Genomic DNA, 14,835 nt, shown 5'->3' on the forward strand with positions numbered 1-14,835 from the left:
ACACACCTAGGCTGTATGGTATAGCCTGTTGCTCCTGGGCTACAAACCTGTACAGCATGCTACTGTACCTAATACCGTAGGTAATGTAACACAATGGTAAATACTCACATATCTAAACATATGAACAGAAAAGGTACAGTAGAAATATGATATTATAATCTTACAGGACCACCATCGTATATGCAGTCTGTTGTTGAATCGACATCATTATGCAGTGCATGACTGTATTCAGTTTTAAGAAGAGGGGCACCCTACACTCCAAATCCCCATCTCTCCTCTCCCCCACATCTTATCCATTCCTGCCTTCCTAAGAGTCTCATCACTGAAGAGAAACAGAGCCCAGGCAGTTCAGTCTGCACTCCAACCAATACAGTCTACACTCCAACCAGTACAGTCTACACCTCAACCAATACAGTCTACACCCCAACCAGTACAGTCTACACTCCAACCAATACAGTCTACACTCCAACCAATATAGTCTACACTCCAACCAATACAGTCTACACCTCAACCAATACAGTCTACACCCCAACCAGTACAGTCTACACTCCAACCAATACAGTCTACACTCCAACCAATACAGTCTACACTCCAACCAATACAGTCTTGAGAAGTAAGCAGAATGTTGTTTTTATAATGTTTTATTATAAAAGTAATACACAATCTTTATAGAAAAATAAAATAAAAATCATCAATAATTTTATCACCCAGAAACAATCATTTTTAATCTGTTGGTAGAGGTTAGTCTGTTTTAACATTTCTGAAATCATATAGATTTACATAATTGTTCTCATGTAACCTGTAACGTAAGCATTTCCCATGTTGCTACAATCTGTTAATAGCAGTGGTTTGATTAATTGTATTGGCTATGTGGATGTGGAACAGAAAAGTCTTGATGTGAAGAAGGGCTGAGGCACAGAAGGTGCAGTTGGTCATCTGGGACCGTATTGTCTGTGACTTGCAGGACAGGGAGCTTCGGGACTCAGGTAGACGACTCTGGAAGAGTTCTTCTCTTTTGGAATGGCAGCATCTCTTCGTCCTCCCCAAGGCGAATTTAGGCCAGGAAATACCAGATCTTTCCCTCTCTGATTTTCTTCTCAAATCCCAGGGCAAGACAATGGAGACTAAATACGGTTCGGGTCATCGGGCTCTATTAATTCTTCCGGAGCATCTGGGTGCATGAGAAGTGAGTAGGTGATTGTGTTCTCAGCCTAGAGAAGGAAGAAACCAGCAGTGAGGATCCACAGAGAGGGCCTAGGAAAGAAGGCAATAGAAAAGGCAACAAGGGAGGTGAGAGGGGGAGATGGCTGGGATTACTTACCCCAGCTTTGTTAGCCTCGTCAGGATGAGCGGGATTGGCTGTGGGCAAAAAGAAGAAATGTCAGCCAGAGCACTCCTGGAGAAGAGGGCCTGCCTGTGCTGATGCTGAGGCTGCAAAACCAGCACCCAAACTAGAGCCAAAGCAAGCATTACGACCTGTCTCGGGCCTCAAGGCCAAGCCCTGGGCAAATACGGCCTCACGGAGCCACACTTGGGGTAGCCCAGCCACAGACTTCCCCACAGGCCACGCTGAGAAAGTGAAGCCGTCACTTGGGCCACATCCTTTTCATGGAATTGCTGAGCTTTCCTAGAAGCAAACCAGGAAGCTTTGGGATCTGAGATATTAGGGAAGAGGCTGGGGGTGGGGGTGGGGAGGAGGGTGCCTGGTGTTCAGGATCAGAGTGAAGTAAAGTCCAGATTTTTGCTGACCACATCAGGGAGAGAAGGCTGAGGGTCATTTCCACTAAATGTAGTGCATCTTTGTTGGAACTTGAAAAATTTGGTACTCTGTGGCATTAAAAAGGAAGAGAGAGTGAGTGATAAAGGGAGAAAGGGAGAAAGGGAGGGAGGGAGGGAGGAAGAAAGAAAGGACGGACTTTCTCTGGTTAGTGTCTGAAACACACAGAATCCCCTCATATTTTGCTGTGAACTGACTTAGCCAGCGTGAAAAGCAGCCTCAGTGTCTGTAAGCCACATTTCTCAGGAAGCTGGGAGGAGTCTGAGACAATGCATCTAGTCTCTTCTCTCACCCCTTGAACACAGAGAGCATTTATTGCCATGCTCTAAATTCTGCAGCAAACCACATTCTGAATTCCCATTCTAATACATTCCCCGCAAATCCCAGCAACCCAGCTCTGTCTTTTGGGAAATCATCAGCCCCCGGTACCTAGCTGCATAAATGCCTTGTGAAATGTGCTTCTGTTAGTATAGACAGAACTGCACATCAAGGCGGCTAATCCAGTTGCTTGGACTTCTTTTTTTTTCCACATCTGCTTTGGCCCTGGTGTGAACGCAGGCTGGTATCCGTTCTGGGCCAGGCCAGCGGACATGTGACCCTGCTGAAAGCACAGCTGGAAGAATGCTATTTTGCTCAAGCTCTCAAATCTGTTGGCTCTGCTCTGAGTCATACTCCAGCCATCTGAGTTGGGGTCTTTCAGGACCTCTTTTTTCTGCCTGTTCCTACTGTCCTGGAGGCTCCCAGAGAAAGCCCCAGTGTCCTTTGTGCTCTGACTTTAACCACAGTCTGGAAGTTGCCCGGCATCCTCCTGTTCCTTTACACACTCCCACCCGGGCCAGGGCTTCGATGGCCCCTGGCTCTCAGAATGTCAGATCTAGAAGGGCTGAGAGGTCACCCCGGACACCCACTCATTTCCCCAGTGAGGACTGAACCCCATCAGGGAGACTATCTTGCTCAAGGCTCCACTGTGTGAGGGGGGCAGAACCAGGCCAAAATTCAATCAACCTTGAGTGCATGGGCATCAGAACTGAGCTTTGCCTGCAGGATAGAGCCCACTAGTGCTCCTAATCCCCCAGAATTTTCTCAAGCCCAAATCTCCTCTTAGTGTTCCAGGAGAGCCGAGCCTGGCCACTCCGCCCCATCCCTCCACAGAGGCAGATTCCTCAGCAAATGGAAGGGTTTCCAGGCCCCTCCTTTTCCTCCTTAGACTCCTGCCTCCCACATCCGATTGGTCTCAGGTTTATAGCCCCTAGCCCTCTCCTTTTCCAGGTCTGCCAAAGCTCCACGGAAAGACCAAAGTATCTCTGATTTCCTGCTCTGGAATATCCCCAGAAATTTGGACATAGCCCTCTCCTCTGTATCTGAGACTGGTGTTTCTCTTCTCATCTCCACTGAGGTCCTCCTCAGACCCGGGAGTTTGACTCAGAGCTGACCAAGTGATTTGAGCCCCCGGCCAACCCCACACCGCTGCGCCCTCCCCAGCTCCCAGCTGAACTCACACAAGTGCTTTCTTGCTGGTTCCAGTCCAGCCAGCAGCCCTGGTGAGGCATCACCAAATCCCTGAGACAACGCTGTACTCACCTGGTTTCTCAGGGAGGGTCCCTCCCATTTCCCTGCGCTCAGGGTTTCCTGGGAGAGCTGGGAGGGGCACATAGGAAGTTAGTAAGGTTATGGGGTGGGGCCTGAGTCCTCAGGACCAATGACCCAGGCCAGGATTAGATGGGACCAGCTGAGGCCTTCCCTCCGGCAGATGCCCCTGTCCTCCCACCCCCAGCTCCCCTGCTCAGGGACTGCTCCCACCTGGAAAAGGGCTGGTATGGAAACAGAATTCAGCTCATCCATGGGGACACCCAGGAGTGTGAGAAAGGCCACTCCATGGCATCTGTCTGAGGCTTGCTCTGCCTTTTAAAAACACCCCTGTGTCGGCCGGGCGTGGTGGCTCACGCTTGTAATCCAAGCACTTTGGAGGCCAAGGCGGGCGGATCACCTGAGGTCAGGAGTTCAAGACCAGCCTGACCAACATGGTGAAATCCCGTCTTAAAAAAAAAAACAAAACAAAAAACACCCCTGTGTCTCAGTCTCTCTCTAGTTCTCTGTATTTACTTATCATCAATAACTGAGGTCCTGGCTATGAACCAATTGCAAAGTGCTTTGTGAGATGTTAGTGGGATTATTTCTCTTTCTCAGCAGCTTGCAGCACCCTCTCACCTCCCCTCTCGACCCCCACATGAGCCCCACCCAGCCTGAGTCCCTGCCTTGGCCCCATGCCTAGAGAGTCCTCCTTCCTAGCTAAGCGCTGCCCTCTCACACCACCTCCTCCATAATGGCCACAGCTCCTGTTTGTGCGCTGTTACTGCCTGCCAGGCACTGGTGTAACAGCATCAGCCTCATTCATCCCCATGGCAACCCTGTGAGGTGAGTCCTGTTAGTGTCCCCAGTTTCCACATGAGACAACTGAGGCACAGAGAGGTGGAGAGGCTCACCTGGGTCATATAGCTGGTACACCGTGGAACTAGATTTGAACCAGGCAGTCCGGCCCCACTACATGCACACTCCATCACCACGCTACACTGCTCCCCGCAAGACCTTCTTCAACTGCCTCAGCCCTTGCTGGGCTATGAAACCCCTTCTGTACTCCTATCCGAGGCTTTTCATATCCCTATCATTGCTCTTATCCCATCTTATTACAATGGCCTAGGTGTACTTCTGTCTTCCTCACAATGCTGAGAACTCCCCGAGAGCAGGGACTGGACTTCATCTTGGCATCACCCACCATGTCTCACACATTGGCTGACACATAAGCCAGTTCAAGTCTTGTCAAATGAATGACCTGATAAATGAATGAATAACTATAATACAATATGGGCCTAGATCTGAATGCACATCTAGCCCAAAAAGAGGGGTTCTGGAAATGTTTGGGTTTAGGGCCTGGGCCAAGTGGAAACTGATAACGAAAGGGACCAGGAGGAGCTACAAACCTGAAATCCGCTTTTTCCTGCAGTAGATCAAGGCCACTGCAGTAGCAACAATGGCCGCTACAGCAATCCCGGCGACCACGGCCACAATGATCCCCATCCACGGAGAGCTCGTGCTGGGCACTAGGGAAGACAGGACGGGCAGAGAGTACTTAGGACTGGCAGTACTCTCCTTGTCCCACCTTCCTCCTCCCCCAGTGCTTGTCACCCAAAGCTCTTCTGTGTCTGAGTCACTCACCAATGCAAGACTCACCACATCCTGAGCTGCACCTGCACAGGGTTTCTGTGGCTGGACTTGTGCTTCCTCCCTACCCAGGTTTCTCCACCAAACTAATAAAAGTGCGCTGGTGAGCATGCAGGAGCAGAGAGAAGAGTTCCCCTTAGCCCTCCGGGGCAGTGGGGAGGGTGGCCCCATAGCTTCCCATAGCTGGAGGCATCATTACTCTATGGAGCACAGCCCTGAACAGTCCATGACGTGCCAGGCCTTCTGGAGCGAGTGGCTATACCATGAGTCATGAGGAGGAACGAGGGGAACCTCAGCTCTTAAGAATGCCCAGGAGCTTAGGGCCCCTCTGCATCAATGAGGGAACTCTGCTCCGCTGCCATCTTTAGTCTGGGGCCTGCATTTCAAAGTGGAACAACAGCCTGGCCACCTATTACTTGAAACCTGAGGGCTCCAAGCTCCGGCCCTTACTCCCGCTCATTGGCCAATACTTAGCCGGGTCTCCACAACTCTCCTCTTTGCTCCAGGACCCAATTTTGCTGCTGTGGCCTTTGTCAGGTCTCCATGTAGGCCCATGTGACCGTAGCCCTTGTCCAGCCCCTCCTCTCTCTCCCTACATCTTGGCAGACTCCCCATACCTTGGACAGTGATGGTCACAGGCTTGGAAGAGCGCAGCGTGTGGCCTACGCTTCCTGTGCAGTGGTAATCACCACTGTGACTGTGGTTTGCTTGTGGGATGGCAAAGCTTGTGTCCAAACGGGAAAATTTCTTGGATTTTCCATTCTGGAAGAATGTAACTTTGACCAGAGGCTTGTCTTTCCAACTGTGGCACCTCAGCATGATGGTTTCTCCCTCGTGGAACTCCAGCCTAGGGGTCTGGATCGCCAACCACTCTGAAAGATGGAAAAAAAACCTAGAGGACTCAGGAGGTCTTCGCTTAGCTCTGAGACCGAGACCTTCCTCACTGGTGGGACATGATAGGCAGAGGGAACAGCTTGGGTTTGAAATCAGACAGTCCTGGACTCTAATGCTGGCTCTGTCATTTATGAACTCTGTAATCTTGGGCAAATAATTTAAGTCTTCTGAGCCTCAGTTTCCTCATTTGTGAAAACAGCACAATAATGTCATATATCTACAACAGCCCCTAGCACATAATAGGTGTTCAGGACATACTCATTTCCTCCTTCTCCCAGGAAGGCAGCTGCAGGCCTGTCCTGCCCAGCAGGCTCTGCAGGAAGAACATGAGAGACCCTAAGATGCCATATTTTCCATGTCAGGGAGGGAAGGAGAAATCCCATCTGACCAGGAGACTGCATATCAGGATGACATATGCCTTTGTGGACAGTACAGTCATGAACCTGCAGCAAATGTTACCTGATGAATGCTACTTGATAAATTCACTTGGGGAATATTCATAAATGTGGAGCTTCTCTCTAGCGGGGTCTTTGTCTAAAGGCAGCAGTGGCACCAATGGGTCATTCGTCTGCTGTGTACTTTTGAAGAAAATTTGCTATTCAGGTGAAGGGAGAGGACTAAGTGAAAAGTAACAAGGAAAATGTTCAGCATCATCTCATTGTAACTTTGCTTTACAGAGAGCCACTTTTCACTGGGGGCTTTGTAAGATCCTCAACGTCTCCAGCAAAATATTTATTAAGCCCTGCCCAGTTTCAGGTGCTGGAAATACAAAGATGGATAAGACAGAACTTTCACCTCAGTTGCCCACAGGCTGGTGGAAGAGAAAGAGAAGAGCACCCCAGCACCTTCAGAACGTAGAGAAGGGGTATGGAGGGTGGGAGTTCCCTGGGGCAGGGAAACGTGAGGTGTTTGTGCCCCAAGGAGCAGGTGAGGAAACAGAAACGCAAGGGCTAAATGAATTCATCAGGTTTGTGTAGTGAGTCAGTTCCAGGGCTAGGATTCAGTGGTGGTCTGTTTGTGCTTTTCAATTCTGCCATTAAAATGGAAATGGGCTTTATGCAGTAGGGATTTCCTTCTGCTTCGCTCACACTTGGCTGCCTGTCTGTGGCCTTGTAACCGTCTTCTGGTCAATCAGGACTGAGGCAGAAACCACCACTGATATTTGCTAAGGAAATGTTGAGGAATATGCACCCCCAGAATGCATGCTAAGCAAAGGAGGAGGGAGAAATGGGAAGCACGTGAGCAACTCATAGCAATGCTTCCCACGAAGCAGGCCACCCCCGTTTCCTGTAAACCTCTGCCTATAAACAGATTTCAACCATCCTGGCCCTCCCAGGTCCACCCCAGGACCTTCCTCCACTGACCGGAAAGCACAGTCAGATGCACGGGGTCGCTGAGGCTGGTCCGGCCGGTCTGGCACCTGTATTCCCCGCTGTCATTGTTGTTGGCCTTGAAGGTATAGCTGGGCTGCTTTTGGGTGGAGATGAGATTCCCATTGTGGAACCACTGAGTGGAGTCGCTCTCAGGGCTGTGAGTCCCCTGGCACGTCAGAGTCACCGAGTCCTCCTGGAGCACGTTGATCCAGGGGGGCTCGAGCTTCAGCACAGCCTTCGGGGAAGCGGCTGAGAGGCAGAGAGAGGAGGTAGCATGAGGAACAGGGAGCCCAAGAGCCTGAGCAGGCTCTGAATCTCAAAGAAGCACCTGTGGTCCTACTATGGGCACCAAAACCTGAGTCAGGTCCAGAATGGTTCTGCAACTGAAGGCAGCTGCTTTTGCATACATCCCACCACCCAGGGACTCAGAATGGGCAACAGGGAAGAGGCAGGGAGCGGGCAAGAGAAACACCCTAGAAACACACAGACTTCACCAAGAGGTATCCTCACCAGTTCCTGCTCTCTCCCCACCAACCTCCCCCCACCACCACACACACAGACACCCCATGCATACATACTCTTTTGAGACTACCTTTTCTCCCTGATAAACACAAGCATTTGGATACTAGCGGGTAAGTTTTCTCCTGGGCTGGCTCAAGATCAGTGGGGGGTCTGGTGGAGATGGCAGGCATGGGAGTCAGATATTAGGTTTCTGTTCTGACCGAATGTCATTCTGTTTCCTTTTAAAAAGAGGTCAAGATGGTCTGTCCTCACACCCAAGCATAGTTGAGCCCCTCTGGCCTCAGAAGGATAGAGAGAGAGGGAGATAAGCTGGAGGGCCAGTCCTGGGGTCATGGAGGCTGAGTGGCACAAACAGAAGTGCCCAACAAAGTGTAGCAGAGGTATGCAGAGACCGCTCTCTGCCAGGGAACAGGTCTTGAAGCTCTCAGAGACACGTACAGTCAAGGATTTAGCAACACAGGGACAACATACGAAGGCCATGTGATTTTGCATGTGCCTGAATTTTATTTGGGGAGAGGAAGCTCTTGGTTTTATTTGGACAGCAGTAGGCAGTTGAGAGAGGGGTCAGAGTTCTCATTTTCTGGGACAGCTCCCCCATGGCTACCTACCACTTGCCCCCATGGAAGGAGGGAAAGGAAGGAGGAAAACAGAAGAGGGAACAGGAGATCTTTCAGGAGCAATTGCCTTTTCCTGACCCTGACTTGGTACTGGGCTCCGTTGCTGGTGCATTTAGAGCACCTCCAGACAGGGCACTGGGAGGAGAGGAAAAGTGGGGCTGGGGGAAGGAGAGGCTGTGGGTCGAGTACTTACCAGGTGTCCCAGCAACAGGAGCTGTAAGACAGAAAGCAAAGATCAGCCCACAGTGGAGCGTCTGCACTGACACCCACCCCCACTTTGGCCCAGAGACTGCCCAGGCCCAGGGCACCCTTCACTTACAGCACAGCCCTCACCCCATATCCCCTGCGACTTCCTGGATGAGCTGCACTTTCAGAAGAACCGAGAACGCCTTCCCAGTCGCATACGAAAATGAAATAAAATTATATGACACCCCCATCCACCTGTTTTGTGACATTACTGCTAAGTGACCTTTCACAAATTACTTAACTTTTTCTCTGCTTCAGTTTTCTTGCTTGTAAATGAAAATAATGACAGCAGCATCGATTTCATAGGCTTGTTGTAAGGATTAAATGAGATAATACAGATTAGGTATTTAGTGAGCCAAATGGCACATGGTGAATTTCAAATACATTTAATATTTTATAAGTTCACTACTTGGTTCAGTATACATTGGCAAGTCACTTAGAATTTTCAAACTGGAGCTGAAAGTGCAGTGCCAAATACATTGGAACAGGGTAAATGCCAAAGAGATTAATTAAGAAAGAAACTAATTGTGATGGAAGAATGAGGTCAGAGAAAAAGAAAAAAAAAAAAGAGAGATGTCTGCAGTGATCCAGAATATGTGGATAACCTGTCAAACATCTGGCCTCTTCATAACTTGAACTACTCGTAATTAGTAAATTTACTTTCTTTGGAGATGAACATTCTCTTCTCAAGTACAGCTCCCTGAATAATCTTTGACCTTATCAAGAACCCCAAAGCATCCGTCTTGCCACTGTCTGTCCTTGAGCCCATGTTTGCCTGCACTTCCCACCCACCCCTATCTAGCTTGAGTTCAATGAGGCATCATTATAATTACCTCTATGCTAATCTCCTTAACCTCCTTGCCTTTCTCTGTCTCCACCAAATGCACCTGTACTCTCCATGCCTTTACTTGCTCAGCTGCGTGTTACTGAGATTACCATACAAGAAGGCAAATTGTTGACGCAGTAAATTTACGATCACGGCATTCGAAAGGACACAGAGCTGCCATTGTGGCACTTTCCTCCAAGAAATTTGCTCTGCTACTCTGAGTAGTGACATTCATCTTTTCCTCATTCCCCAAACTTTCCCATCCCACCCTCTGCCTCCAGTCCCCTCTCATTTTTAGCTTTTTGCCTTTCCTCATATTTCACAGAGAAAACAAAAGAGGTTACATGGAAGATCTCATGTCATCCCCTGACTAAATCTACCAGTCTACTGCATCTCTTCCTGTCCTCTCCTTCCTTGCATTTCATTGGAGAAAGTCTCTCTCCTCCTGTCTACGGTCAGTCTCAGCACAAGTACTCTGATCCCATTCCCTTTAATCCTCTCAAGGATTTCTCTGTTATTTACTTTCTCTTCTGTATCACCAGTTACTTCCTCTTAGCTGGATCTTCCCATCAATGGTAAATTTATTTCAGTATCTTCCATTAAAAACAAAAAAACTGTTCCTTGACAATTCCAGCTACTGCTCCGTTTCTCTTGTTCTTTTTTTTTTTTTTTTTTTTTTTTTTTTAAGATGAAGTCTCACTCTGTCACCCAGGCTGGAGTGCAGTGAAATGATCTCAACTGACTGCAACTTCCACCTCCTAGGTTCAAGTGACTCTCCTGCCTCAGCCTCCCGAGCAGCTGGGATTACAGGCGTGCACCACCACGCCCAGCTAATTTTTGTATTTTTAGTAGAGATGGTGTTTCACCATGGTGGCCAAGCTGGTCTTGAACTCCTGACCTCAAGTGATCCACCCACCTTGGCCTCCCAAAGTGCTGGGATTACAGGCTTGAGCCATTGTGCCCGACCTCTCTCGTCTCTTTCACAACTAAACTTCTTCATTGTTTTTCTTACACAGGCTGTCCTCATTTCTTCTCCTCCCATTCACTGTCTAATTCTCTACAGTATGGACCCAGCCCTCAGCAGTCCACTAGAACTTTTCTTGTCAAAGTTGCCAATGGCTTTGTGTTGTCAAATCAACTGGACACATCCTGTTTCTCTCCCAGTCTTCCGCATGTCAGTGTCTATCTTCACTATCTACCCAGCTGCACAGGCCAGAAACCTGCAAGCCATCTTTCAACGTGTCTACCCAAAACCAGCCCCTTCCACACCAGAAATTCTTGATGATTCTCCTTCCAACTTAGACCTTGAACCCACTAACTTCTCTTCACCCCCATTATAGCCATGATGACTCAGTTTAGGTCACCATTAGCTTTTTCCCATGTCTCAATTTGTCCCCTCACTTCTTAAGTTCCCCCTACAATCCCTTTTCCACAAAGAAGTTAGTTCTTTAAAAAAAGAAAGAAAGAAAGAAAGAAACAGATGATGTCACTCCCTGACTTACAAGCCTCTAGTTGCCTTTCTTTGCTCTTAAAATAAAATGGAAATGGCCTACAAGCCCTACCCGATGGGGTCCGTGCTCACCTCTCCAGGCTCACCTCAGATCCCTCTTCCGCTACTCATTGAGCTCCATTAACGATGGCCCTCCTGACATTGTTCAAATTTGGGGCTTTTCTGTATGCCAATTCCTTTAGCCTGAAATGTGTCTCTGATCATCAAACGGCTAAATTCTTACCATGTTGAAAGCGTCAGCTTAAATGTTACCACCTCGGAAAACTCTGCATAACATTCTGTTTAAAGTAGGCTGCTCCCTTGTCTTCCCACAACTACTCTTATCACAATACACTGTTTACATCTTCATAGCCCTTTTCAATTTGTACTTATGCCTTTTTGTTTGCTTGCTTATTGTTTATATCCCTCAGTAGAATATACATTGAAAGAGAGCAGTAGCCATTTAATTTTATTTGCCATTGCTCTGGAAATCATTCACTGGTGGGAGATTAGAGAGCCCGAAGTTGTATTGGCAATAGGAAGTGAAGAAGAGGAAACAGATGCAAAAGAAGTTTAAGTGGCAGAGAGAAGTTGGCATCTAATAGAGTATGGGGGCGATTTAAGTTGGATAACTAGGAAAAGGGTGGCTGCGCTTAAGCAAATACAAATGCTAGGAGAAGAAAAGCATTTGTAAGGAGGACATGATAAGCTGGATTTTGAATATGTTTTGCTTTGGGGCTGGTGAATCATTTTAGAGGTGCCCAATCATCAGTGGAAATATAAAATTATGCTTGACAGAAGCAAGCAAAAGAAATAGGCTTAGGAGTTATTAGCATAGAAGTGGTAGCTAAAAACCTGAGTACATAGGCTTGGCAAAAGGGGCGGTGTGGTGGGAGAGAGGGTCAGAAAGAAGAGGAGGAAGAGGAAGAGAGAGAGAGAAAGAAAGAAAATGATGAGGAAAGGAGAAAGAAGTCACTATTTATCCATTCCACATTTATTAAATAGTAATAAATACCAAATATGTTCCTACCCGAAGCAATACGTACATTGACCTGTACTTCCAGTTAGGAAAGCTGTCGGTCATGTTCACTGATAAGTCTCTAAGTCCTAGAACAGTGCCTATACATAGAATTTGGAGAATCAGCAGGAGCAAAGGTGGTAAATACAGAAAATGCAGTGTACGTACTGCCTGGCTGTAGAAGATCCATTTGCAGTGCAATGGGGAACACGGTTAGCAGGGGAGAATTGGAGTTTTTGCAGTAGGCAAAGGAGCAGCACGGAAGGCATGTATGAAGTGCACTGACACAGCCATAGCTGGACCTGAAGATGCTGTGGCCTCCTTGTGCAGCATGGGCACAGGGGAGGGGAGACGGGAGCAATCAAGACTCCATCAGAGGGTGCTATAAACATTGAGGTATCAAGTGATGAAGACCTAAATGTGGAAGCCCCCATAAGAATGGAGAAAAATGGGGTAAATCTTTGATGACTTAGCAAAAGGGAAATGGAAGAAAATACCAAAGATCCTTCCCAGGAGTCTTGCCCAGGTGCCTGGCACATTGGTGGCACTAGTAGCAGAGACAGAGAAGTGCATCAATTCTGTATGCCTGGGCGTCTCCATGTGAAAAATGAGGTAGTTCACTCTACCTTCTCCTCTACTTTAATCCATCCCAACCCATTCACAGGGGAATACTCTCTCTTCCTGATGTCTGCCTCCTGTAGCACAGTATCATCCTGCATTGATAGCCAAGAGCCGAGGGCCCCCAGAGCTGATTAGATTTCACTAGCAAGCATAGCACACGACTTGGATAAGTGACAGTATGCTGTCCTCTGGGATGTGAGGGTGGAAGCCCCAGGAATTGAGCCTGGAGAGAGAGTCCTGGCAGTAGGTCTCCCTACCTGGCCTCCCCTAAGCTTTTCCAACCATCCGGCATGATCAGTCCCTGTCCCCTGCCCAGCAGCTGAGAACATGGTCAGAAAAATGCCCTTTATGTTGGTCTAAGACCCTGGCTTTCTTGCTGATCAGATTCAGGAGCTCCCCTTCATGGTCTGTGTAGTAAAAAGAAGCATGCATGATTTCTCTGGTCCCGCAGCGGATGACTCCGGACTTACCCATGTTTGTGTATTCTCAGAGCCCCTGTTCCCCGGATAACCCAGATCTCCCTGTGCTTCGGCCCAGGGGAATATCCTTACACATGAAGACAATGGGCTTCTGCTGCATGAAGTGGTTTCAGGGGCACAGAGAATGGCCACTGTCACCTCCTTCCAAAAAATGCATCTTATAACTTCCTCCCTACCCTTTAGCTAAGGCGGCATTGGCCCTATTGCCTGAGATTTGGTTTCTTATGAAACACAAATTTCAAAGAAGGCAAACACTCTGGCCATTCATTTGTCATTCAAATGTAGGTTACTAGATCTTCCTCAGAGCAGGTTCTGATGTGGGAAGTAACAGAAAGTCAAAAGGCTGGGTGTTCAGTGAGATTGGGTAAAGGACGCTGAAGAAAACCCCAAACTCTGCCACATTGGATGCCTTGCAAAAGCCAGCAGGATTATCAGGGATTCATCTTCACCAGCCTGCCTTCCCTCCCCTGGGTGTGCTGCCAGGCTTCCCATGCCACCCCTCATCCTTGCCCAGGCTCAGCCCCAACTGAGGTTCCTGCTCCTCTCTCCCTCCTGGGGGCCCTGACTCACCTAGGAATAGCACAGCTGTCCAGAGAAGCATGTGGCCCCAAGTCTGGGGGGACTTGCAGTCAGCCCAGTCACTCTCACTGGCAAGGACAGGTAAGAATGACAGGATTTCCATCACCTCCTGGAGTGAGCCGGCACCCACAGCACAGCAGTCACAGCCTTCTCTCCAAGCCTGGTAGATTCTACCCCAGAGGGCAAACAAATTCTGGAGTCTGAAAGAGGAAGTGAAAAGAAATGTTCTGTTTTATCATAGGCTCCTCCCTTTCCACCCTCTTTCCTCTCAATTGCTCTCTCCTAGAAGATTCAGAGCTTCCCAGAATAAATCTGGCTTAGCCCATGTTCAAATTCACAGAAATTTTAGAAACTGGGGAAGCAACTCCCTTCTTCTTCCTCTGAGGCCACAGCTGGCCTGGGTCTCTGGGAGAAAGAGGGAAATGGTCACCAAAACTCAGCTCAGAACCTCTTGTCTCAGTCCCTATCCTCCTGAAAAAGGGTGATGGAAGACAGCATGCACCAGCAATCTTCCTTGGAGACCCAGGCACTAGAATCTGGACTCCTCCTGAGACTGAGCATGGGGGCTCCGGGGCACCTACCATCATTTAATTTTTCTCTATTATCATAATCTTGGACTCACTTTTGGGTTGTGGAACCAGGACAGGGAGGTATGTCAGGATGGCAATAGAATGACCACACTCAACCTCATTATTCCCCTGCCATCAGTCATTCTTTTACTTATTCATTCTTCCATTCAATGAATATCCCAATAATGATCTATTGAGCACCAATCTGTGCCCTGGTTTTTTATCTTGGTCATTTTTGCCCTCCTCATTTCTATCCCTGTTCTCACTGGAATGGCATGGTGAAAGATCATGGGCTTTGGAGCTGTGTTAAGTTTAGGTTTGAATGCCAGGTGGCTTCTCAGAGTTTCAGGTTCCAAATCTGTAAAAATGAATATTATTGTTCCTACCATTTAAGCACAGTTTTTCAGCTTCGGCACTACTGACATTTTGGGCCAAATTATTCTTACTGTGAGGACCTTCCCTGAGCATTGAAGGATGTTCTGCAGCTTCCCTGGGTTCTACCCGTTAGAGCCCAGCTGTGAAAACAAACATGTCTCTAGATATTGGCAAGTGTCCCCCAGGGGACGAGTTACCCCTGGTTGAGAGACACAGTTCTACAGGTTTTTG

General features: G+C 48.3%; 1 protein-coding gene across 2 annotated transcripts; it reads right to left on the bottom strand.

Moving 5' to 3' along the window:
• Nucleotides 1–625: 625 nt before the first annotated feature.
• On the bottom strand, nucleotides 626–13,849 carry FCGR2B (Fc gamma receptor IIb). Of its 2 annotated transcripts, XM_003943370.4 has the most exons (8): nucleotides 13,652–13,849; nucleotides 8,596–8,616; nucleotides 7,255–7,512; nucleotides 5,614–5,868; nucleotides 4,756–4,875; nucleotides 3,359–3,415; nucleotides 1,322–1,359; nucleotides 626–1,211 (listed from the first exon to the last, which is right to left on the bottom strand). In XM_003943370.4, exons 1-8 carry the CDS (start codon nucleotides 13,761–13,763, stop codon nucleotides 1,125–1,127), a joined length of 948 nt encoding a protein of 315 aa, XP_003943419.3. In that variant the 5' UTR covers nucleotides 13,764–13,849; the 3' UTR covers nucleotides 626–1,124. The 2 variants fall into 2 exon arrangements, with proteins under 2 accessions (XP_003943419.3, XP_074246329.1); XM_074390228.1 differs by lacking the exon at nucleotides 3,359–3,415.
• Nucleotides 13,850–14,835: the final 986 nt, after the last annotated feature.

The sequence above is a fragment of the Saimiri boliviensis genome, chromosome 19 (assembly GCF_048565385.1).
Source record: "Saimiri boliviensis isolate mSaiBol1 chromosome 19, mSaiBol1.pri, whole genome shotgun sequence".
Lineage (NCBI taxonomy): Eukaryota > Metazoa > Chordata > Mammalia > Primates > Cebidae > Saimiri > Saimiri boliviensis.

Excerpts from the sequence above, each read along its gene's own strand:
- FCGR2B (XM_003943370.4), bottom strand. The coding sequence starts at position 13,763 with ATGGAAATCCTGTCATTCTTACCTGTCCTTGCCAGTGAGAGTGACTGG. Across the intron at positions 7,513-8,595 it reads TCCTGTTGCTGGGACACCTG|CCGCTTCCCCGAAGGCTGTG; the intron begins GTAAGTACTCGA and ends TCTGCCTCTCAG. Across the intron at positions 4,876-5,613 it reads TGTGACCATCACTGTCCAAG|TGCCCAGCACGAGCTCTCCG; the intron begins GTATGGGGAGTC and ends TGTCTTCCCTAG.